At 39.0% G+C, this 9,900-nt stretch overlaps 1 protein-coding gene across 3 annotated transcripts in view; it reads left to right on the top strand.

Moving 5' to 3' along the window:
- The window catches only part of SYN3 (synapsin III), a 407,059-nt gene that overhangs the window by 54,696 nt on the left and 342,463 nt on the right, over positions 1-9,900 (top strand). For all 3 annotated transcript variants that reach the window (XM_012644720.1, XM_012644718.1, XM_012644719.1), the window contains exon 3: positions 5,754-5,845. In XM_012644720.1, coding sequence (XP_012500174.1) covers positions 5,754-5,845 — 92 coding nt within the window. The remainder of the gene's footprint in view (positions 1-5,753; positions 5,846-9,900) is intronic.

The raw sequence follows: 9,900 nt of genomic DNA, 5'->3' as shown, positions 1-9,900 counted from the left end.
GCAATAAATTTTTTCAACTTTTGTTTGCCTGAAAAAAGTCTTGTGCCTTCACTTTTAAAAGGAAATTTTATTGGGCTTAATGTTCTAGGTTGACAGTTGTGTTTTTTTGTTTTTTTCAGTTGTTTAAAGAAGTTGTTCCATCTTCTTCTAGTTTGCTATTTTCAGACAAAAAGTTGGTTGTCATTCTTTGTTTCATTTTATAAAAAGTGTATATTTTTTCCCTTTGGCAACTTTGAAGATTTTCTCTTCATTACTGGTTTTTAGTAAGTTTATTATGTTATGCTTTGATGTTATTTTCTTTGTTTCTTCTGCTTAGGAGTCACTGTACTTCTTAGGTCTGTGGGTTTTTCATTTTCATCAAATTTAGAAACATTTTGGCCATTTTTCTTTTAATATTTTTATGTTCCTCCCTCTTCTCCTACTGGACTTTAATTATCCATCTGATATTACCCCATAGCTCACTGAGGTTCTGGGTTTGTTTTGTTTTGTTAGTATTTTTGTCTCTGTGCTTCATTTTGGATTGTTTTTATTGCTTTCTCTTTGAGTTCACTGGCATTTTCTTCTGCAATTTCTAATTTGTTGTTAACCCCATCAGTGCATTTGATATTTTATATTTTATACTTTTTATCTCTAGAAGTTCCATTTTTCCATTATCTGTGTTTTCCATTTTTCTTCTCCTTGTGTTAATGTTTTCCTCCACATTCTTGGGAATATGGAACATAGTTATAATAGTTGTTTTAACTTCCATTTCTGCTCTTTCATCAGCTTTCTCATTTTTGGATTTGTTTCTATTGATTGATTTTTCCTTATTTTGGGTCATATTTTCCTGCTTCATTGTATGCCTGGTAATTTATGATTGAATGCCATAACTTTTACATTACAAATTCTTTGTGTTGGGTGGTGCATTTTGTTATATTCCTCTCAATAGTGGTGTACTTTGTTTTGGGATACAGTTAAGTTACCTGGAATAAGCTTTATCCATTCCAAGCTTGCCTTTAAGCTTTTCTTGGCACAATTCTAGATAGAACGTTTAATTAATCCAGTTTGCCTAGAACTAAGGAGGTTCCCAAGACATGGGGTTTCAGTTTAAAAGTAAGATGGAAGAGTTTCTCATAAGTGGAACTTTTAGTTTTAAAGCTGGGAAAGCCCAGAGCAAATCAAGACAAGTTGATCATCCTAGATCCAGAGCATGCTTTAGTCCAGGGATAATTTAGTCCCACTACTAAATTTTGAGTACCCTACTCGTAATATAAGATTATACTCTAGCTGGTAAGAACATGAACTATCCCCCAGCCTTGTGCGGGTTCTGGAGATGACTGAGCCTACTATTTTCTGATGATTCTTTTCCTGGCCTTGAATAGTTCCTTTCATGAATGTTAAGATTAGTACTGTTCCAAAGACTTACAGGTCTCCCTGGAGGTTGTTTTTTGTTTGTTTGTTTTGTTTTCTGTGCAGCTCCATCTTTTCCTATACTCTGTCCTGCAAATCTTAGCCGCCATGGCTCCCTGAACCTCAATCTCTGTATCCTCACCTCAGTGAAACTGATGAGCTCTGTTTGTATTCTTCCACTGCTTTGCTGCCTCAAAACTGCCTCCAGGCAGTAAGCTAGGATAATCATAGGGATAATTTTGTTCGCTTCCTGTTTGCAGGAATCACAGTCCTGAAATGCCTATTGTCTAATGTCTGAAAACTGATACTTAATATAGTTTGTCTGGTTTTCTTGTCATTTAAGATGAGAGTGTAAATATCATTTCTAGTACTTCCTTGTGGCCATAAGCAGAAGTCCTTATTCTGTATTTTGTGCCTCAATATTTTTTTAAATATATATGTTATGAATACTTAAAGAGGTTGCTCTTTTCCTGGTTACACCATTTTTGCTGTTTTCAGTTTACTCTTACTAAGACAATTAAATATTTGAAAATAATGGTAGCAACTACTTACAGAGGTCCGCCTCTTATGTCTCAGCCCCATGCTAGATGTTTCATACACATTATCTTGAATCTTCACACAAACTTTTAAAGGTAGATAGTATTGATATCATTATCTCCATTTTAGAGATGTTAAAACTAGGATTCAAAGCATTTGGTAACTTAACTAAACCCATTGTATTGAGCAGCTTACATTTGAATGTGGTCTCTCTGAGTACTCATTTATTCATGCTACAATGACTAATGTGTGGTGTTTAAAAAGATATCACATCAAAAACAGTTGGGACCAAAATAATTTTGTGGTCAAAAGCTTAACTCATGGAAAAAATGTAAGTAACTCTGATAATAGTGTTTTATGATATAGGTGAATAGCTAATTTATTACAGAGAGAGAGAGAGAGAATGTGTGTGCATATTTCTATGTGCCTGTGATGTGCTTGGTGAAGTGGATGAAGGAGCCTTACCTGACCACATTGACCTTCTTTGAGCCCTGATGACTTTGCATGTAATACTGAAATTACATTCAATTCCCAAAGTTAGTGTATTAATTTCCTGGGCTGCCATAACAAATTACCATAAACTTAGTGGCTTAAAACAACAATTTATTCTCTCACAGTTCTGGGGGCCAGATATCTTAAATCGAGGTTTTAGCAGGGCTGCACCCTCTTGGGAGGCTCTAGGGAGGAATTCTTCTTTGATTCCTTTAGCTTCTAGAGACTCCTGTAACTTTCTTGTGTTAGTGATTTTCTTGGCTTATGGCTTCATAATTCCAATCTCTGCCGCCATCTTCACGTGGCCTTCTTTTCTGTCTTTCTGTTTTCCTTTCTTCTCTTTTCTAAGGAATTGTCATTACATTTAGGGGTCAGTCTAGTCCAGGGTAATCTCATCTCAACATCCTTAACTTAGTTATATCTGAAAAGACCCTGTTTTCCATTTACAGGTATCAGGGTTTAGTACTTGGACATGTCTTTTTGGGATACAATTCGATTCACTACAGTTTCTGTGGGAGCTCTAGATTCTTCCAAAATAGCTGCTCCTTAATATTCTACCAGGAGGGCCATCAAGCTGTCTCGAAGAAGTGGTTTGGATACCTCTGTGTTCATTTTCATGGTTGTTGAAGTTTTTAGAAAGTTAAATACAGAAGAGTGCCCTTTTTCTTTGATATCCCAACTCTCTGTGCTCCATCCAACAGGGGCTTGCTACCCTGCAACCCAAGCATTTAACTCCTGTAAGTTTTCATAAACCATCACCAAGAAATAGCTCTAGACACCCAGATCCAAACAAGACGAACCTCTAACTTGTATAACCGAGCCTGGGTGTGTCCTCTCTCCAGGTATCTCTCTTTCCCTTCCGACAGCAAGACAGCCCCTGGGTATTTGCCACTTTTGAGTTGAAGATTCTACCTTCCAAGATTCCATTTCACTCCCTTTCTGCACATATTTGGTGACCAGATATCCTGTTTTGCAAGTTTCTTCTAAATTCTTTTTCTCTGCACACACAAGCAACAACTTCTCTTCTTAATTCTTCTTTGTGATCTTGCCAATTAAGTATCTTGAACATGATGGGACTGAATTTTTAAGCCATTAGACTTAATAACTAGGTCATTACCACTATTTACCAACCTGGACTCATTAACAGTGATCTTTTCTTTCCACTTTGCCACAGCATAATGAGGTTATTAATTAGAGCAAGAGACATAAGTACTCTGGTACTTATGCTTTAATGCCATCTGGGGAGATGGCTCGGTGTTGGGTCGTAATTCCTGTTAAATGACTCCAAGAGGATACATTTAAATCACCATGAAATGATATTTCCCTTCAATCTAGACTTATTTTTCTCTTTAAATGGGTTATTTTTAGGTCTCTAAACTTCCCAGTTATAATCCACCGAATGCTTCATTCAGCTGGGTGGCGGAGGCAGTGGATTGCACCAGCTAGAAGCCCAGGCCCCAGAGCCGCACTGCCTGGGTTTGAATACGGGTTCAGCTGTATTGACACTGTGAAAGTTATTTGGTCTTTCACTGCCTCAGTTTTCTCATCTGGATAAGTGTGGGGATTAAATGATTCATGCGTGCAAAATGCTTAGGCCAGTACCTGGCACACGTGGTTTGTATATGTGAGCGGCTATGTTTATTCATCAAATCCAAAGAAATCACTTTTGGCGTCTGCTGTGTATAAGGCAAAGTTTGGTGCTATGCACTTAAGATGATGGTATTACAGGGTGACTTGTCACCCACCCTCCAAAATTCATATTCAGAGTGCCTCAGAATGTGAAGAGATAATTAAGTTAAAGTGAGGTTGTCAAAGTGAGGGTGTCCTATGTGGCTTCTGTCCTTATAAGAAGGGGAACTTTGGGTACCGAGATATGCGTAAAAGGAAGACAATGAGAAGAGACATGGGGAGCAGATGACCATCTACAAGCCAAGGAGAGAGTCTGGAACAGAGCCTTCCCTCACAAACCTCAGATGGAACCAACCAAACCAGCACCTTGATTTTGGACTTCTAGCCTCCAGGACTACAGAGAATAAATTTCTGCCATTTAAGCCAGCCAGTGGTGGCACTTTGTCCTAGCAGCCCTACGAAGCTAACGTAGATGGCGGTAACCAGGAATCTCTATCTCCAGGGAGCATATAATCTGCTAAGGGAGATGTATTCTATAGCAGCGGTCCCCAACCTTTTTGGCACCAGGGACCAGTTTTCACAGAAGACAATCTTTCCACAGACCGGGGGGAGATGGTTTTGGGGTGATGCACACATATTACATTTATTGTGCAGTCAAACCTCTCTGCTAATGACAACCTGTATTTGCAGCCACTCCCCAGCGCTAGCATCACCTCCTCAGCTCCACCTCAGATCATCAGGCATTCGATTCTCAAAAGGAACCTGCAACCTAGATTCCTCGCATGCGCAGTTTACAGTAGAGTTCATGCTCCGATGGGAGTCTAATGCTGTGGCTGATCTAACAGGAGGCAGAGCTTATGTGGTGATGCGAGTGATGGGGAGCGGCTGTAAAACAGATGAAATGTCTCTCTCTCTCTCTCTCTCTCTCTCTCTCTCTCTCTCTCTCTCTCTCTCTCTCTCTCTCTCTCTCTCCCCTGGTTTTCTGTGCCTTTCCAGTGCAAATGGCAGAAAATACGGTCCCAAATAGCATCCAGGTTTGTGCAATAAAGATACAGCCACCTAGAGAGAAACTGCATAAACCACTCAGCAATCTTGAATCCTCAGGGATGGTCATCTTATTCCACCACCCTGGGTCAGATGCCCGCCCCATCAATGGTGACCTAAAGGGCAGTATCTCAATGTACAAACATAGTTCTGGATCAATCCTACTGTAACTATATGGATGGAGCAAGGGGAGCAGCTATTGCCAAAAAAAAAAGGATATTGGGTAGACAACCTGAATAGGGTTTTGTTGCTAGAGATAAGTAATGATACAACCACGATGCCTTACCACTGCAAAGCAGGAAGCTTTAACAATCTAGAGAAAAGGTTATATTGAACAGCATTTGGCATCTTATGGTTATGGAGCTAGAGTTGCTTCTTCCTCCTCTTCAAGGACGTTCAAGGAGGCAGAAATTGGTAGGGGATACATGAATTTCTATCCAATTTTGTCTTTTATTAGTTGTGTTGTCTTGGACATGTCACCAGGCCTTTCAGCACCCCAACCTCCTCATCTTTCAAAAAGGGAGATAAAAATAACATTACCAAGTTCCTAAGTTTGAGGGGAATTCTAAGTGTGTGTCTAGCACAAGCAAGTTCCAATAAATGTCAGCAGTCGTTAGCACCATCAGTATTTGCTGAATCCTTTTCCGTTTTGTTTCCCCCAGGCCGAGTTCTCAGAGCTGAACCTTGCTGCCTACGTGACGGGGGGCTGCATGGTGGACATGCAGGTCGTGAGGAATGGGACCAAGGTTGTGAGGTAAGCAGGGCTGAGGTGCAGGTGTGCACGGGAAACCTCACATGGCCCACCCCTCCGTCCACTGACTATGACTCAACTCCTGCGCCGTGTGCCTCCATGTACGTAATGTCTGCTTCCCAAGAGTTCGGGTGTCGTTGCCATAGAAATGACGAGTGGCACAAATAATGTGGAACAGCAACTGTGATGCCCTGGGATGAGCCCTGGGCTTGGAGAGGAAAGACTTGGGTTCCTTGTCTGGCTTTGTGGCTCTATTCAGGTGTGTTATCTGTGTTTCGCATCCGCAGCTTGATGGTAGCAACACTGCAGTCAGAGGCTACCAACATTTACAGATGCTCATGGATGTGAGAGCACCCCGTTGACTCTAACGTGCTGCACACATGTAAGCGTTTACTAGAATGAACAAAATCCTGCTTCCAGCAATATGCAGCTAAGTGTTCATAGAATCCCCTCCAAGTATTACTACATCAGACGTAAAAGTACTAGATGTAATATTTTCAAAAAATCTGTTTATGATGTATGTTTGCTGGACTGGAGACAAGTGAGGGGATTCTCCAGATGCCAGAAGTGATGAGAATGTGTAAGTCCACAGGAGAGATAAGTATGTGCATCACTACACTTCTATCTAGCTAAGTACCTGGAGAATGGTGCACAGTAGGCTTGTGAGGGTTTCGAGAGGGAAGAGATAGGATTCAGATTTGGGGAAGTAGGGAAAATGGGTGTTTTGTTCTGAGCCTTGTCCAATGGTAGAACGTGGGCACTCTCGGACTGGGGACACAGAATGCGAAATGCGTTCTAAGAGCAGGAAACAGCCTCTGCAAATGAAGTCAGTTATAATAATTCAACTAACTCAGCCATCGTTACTGAGTTCTGGGCCAAGAAACACATTATGTGGCTTCCTATTTCCAGCCATGGTGGGCTCATCCTTTGGACCAACGTTTCCACTGAAAACTACTTAAAAACTGACTTTAAATAATTATAATCATCAAAAGCCTTCAAAGAGTTGGCGTGACAGTAAAGAATTAACAGGAAGAGAAGGATGGGAAGTGGAAACCCAGAGGGAGAAATGGGTACAGAAGCCACTGTATCCTGAGCGTATTTGCTGGGTCAGCCTAATTTGAACAGCCTCTGTGAATGAAGCAGTTTTGACAGCCTCATGGGGACAAGGGCAAGAGAAATCAACACCAGGCCACTCAGAATAGGGAGGGTAATGGTGAACCCTCCCCATAATCTAAGCCCCCAAAAGACTATACCTTTAAGTACATGAATTAAAAGTAGGTGAGCCCTCGTGAGTAATTGCCCCTTGAATTGCGGTTTGAACAACTTAGGCCTTTCAGGGAACCTCAAGCATTGAACTTGGTTTATGGTGCTGCCACACAGGCCAGAAATAAAAGCCAGTCCTCTGTAGAGGAAGGCACTTTCTTCTTAGGCTTCAAATAATTCTTTGAATAATTTTTTGTATAATAGCTAGCACATAGTCAAAGATAACCAGGCATAGACATTATGAATTAGAAGAAACAGGAACAATAGACAATAGAAATAGAACCTCAGAGATATCAGATATTGCAGTTATTAGACAGATTATTTTTTTAAAAACTATACATATCAGGTTAAAAAATCAGGTTTGAATATATCTTCAGGGAACAGGAAACTATAAAAAGTAACATAACCATTTAAAAAAAAAAAACTAGAAATGAAAACCACAATAACCAAAATTACTGGATGTGTTGTGTTTAACAGCACATTAGATACAGCTGAAAAGGTGTTAATGAAGTTAAAGGTAGAGCTGAAGAAATTATCCTGAATGAAGCACAGGGAGAAAAAGAAGAGATGGTTAGGTCCTGGGAGAAGGTCTAACATCTATTTCATCAGAGTCTTAAAAAGAGAGGTAAAAGAGATTATAGCAGAGACAGTATTTAAGCACATGATCCTTTCAGAAAGATACCAAACCACCAAAAACAGAAGTGCAACAACCTTCAAGTAGAATTACAAAAATAATCCTACACCAAGACACAATAACTTTAGAAACTTTAGTAACTTTAGAAAGATGAAGAAAAATATCTTAAAAGTACACTTAAAATGGTAAAGATGATAAATTATGTATGTATATTTTGCCTAAATAAATAGATGAAAGTTTAAAAAATTAGGAAAAAAGGCAGATTATAGACAGTCCCTGATTTACAATGGTTTGACTTAGATTTTTCAACTTTACAATGATTCAAAAGCAAGACACATTCAGTAGAACATCCATAAATTACATGAGATATTCAACACTTTATTATAAAATAGGCTTTCTGTTAGATGATTTTGCCCAACTGTAGGCTAATGTTAGTGTTCTGATCACATTTAAGGTAGCCTAGGCTAAGGTATGATGTTCAGTAGTTTAGGTGATTAAATACATTTTCAACTTCTGATATTTTCAACTTAGAGTAGGTTTATAGGGACGCAGCCCTATAGTAAGTCAAGGAGCATTTGTACTTTTATTGGGGTAACAGACTGACAGCTTCCTGAGAGCAGTGGTAGAAGAACATCTTTGGGGTGCTGAAAGAAATTAATTGCCAACCTATAATCCTATTCTCAGGCAAACATCTTTTATAAATGATGGCAAAATAAAAACATTACCAGACAAAGAGAAGACCCTCACTAAGGGAAATTGTAAAGTATATATACTTTAAGCAAAAAGAAAATGATCCCATATTAACATAGAGTTGCAAGAAGATATGAAGAACCAAGAAGGTGGTAAATGTTAATGAACATCTATCAAAGACAATAAAAATAATCTCTTATGGATTTAAAAAAATGTGAAGGATTAAAATACACAACATTAAGTTAGTAGGGACTGGGGGTAAATGGAATGAACGTGTTCTAGGGTTCTTGTGCTGTCAGGGAAGAAAGTAAATGTATTGATTAAAAACAGGCTTTGAAAAGTTAAAGATGCATGAGATAACTTTTATGGTAATTATTTAAAAAATAGAAACAATGTACTTCAAAACTATAAGAGAGGGGAAAAAAGAAATAATAAAAGCAGGCAAGAAAGGAGAGGAAAACCCAACACAGAACAGGTGTTATAAATAACACAAAGTAAGATGGTTGATTTAAACCCAAATATATCATAAGGGCTGATGCCATTCTGAATTGCTTTTACAGCACTACTGGTTATTAAAATGTTGAAATGTTCCTATGCACGTTGGTAAATAGCCACTGCCTTGAGCCCACTGAGCGCCTTCAGCCACCCTCCTCCCTCTAATAGGCACGTCCATGGGACTGCTCTTGCGTCCCCCAGTCCACCACACTCCTGTGCCCCGGCCCATATCCTTGTTCCTCCTCTGGCGAGAAGATATCCAGACATTGCAGGGGCGAACCTCAGAAGCAGTGGTGGAACCCCAGAGAGCAAATGCCTGGTTCCTCCTGTCCCTTCAAGGTCTTAAATGCCTGTGCATCCCCTGGAGTCGCCCTCTCATGGTCATTTGTGAGAACTGCAACCTCTACAAAGTACCCTAAGAGTTAGTTGTTAAATGTTTCTATCACTAATGTGTATCAGTAATTACATTAAATGTAAATGGACTAAATGCTCTAATTTAAGAGCAAGGTTTTCAAGGTGAATTTGGTTAAATCCAACTATATTCCATTCAAGATATTCATCTAAAACATAAGAATACAGAAAATTTGAAAGTTAAAGAATGGTAAAAATTATATACTATGTAACTACTGGGCAAAAGAAAGCTAATTGATACAGCTGCATTAATATCAAGGGGAAAAATAGAATAACAGGTGAAAAGCATTACTAGGTAAATAGGAAGTAATTTTTATGATAAAGAATTCATTTACCAAGAAGAAATAATTTTAGATTTATAAGCTCTATATAAAAATACCTCAAGATAGACTTCAAAAATGGATAAAACTACAAAGAGAAATAAAGAAGTTTGCCATTACTAGAGATTTCGAGAGCAATTCTAGATGTATGCATTCATGTATTTCTCACAGCAACCTCATTTTGCACACAAGAACTATAAAAAACCTAAAATGTTATTATTTAAGAATCTGTATGTGCTATTATT

This window comes from Propithecus coquereli, unplaced genomic scaffold, assembly GCF_000956105.1.
Source record: "Propithecus coquereli isolate 6110/MARCELLA unplaced genomic scaffold, Pcoq_1.0 Scaffold218, whole genome shotgun sequence".
Taxonomy (NCBI): Eukaryota; Metazoa; Chordata; class Mammalia; order Primates; family Indriidae; genus Propithecus; species Propithecus coquereli.
Note: the sequence above shows the minus strand (reverse complement) of the source record. Positions and strands in the feature narration are given on the sequence as shown.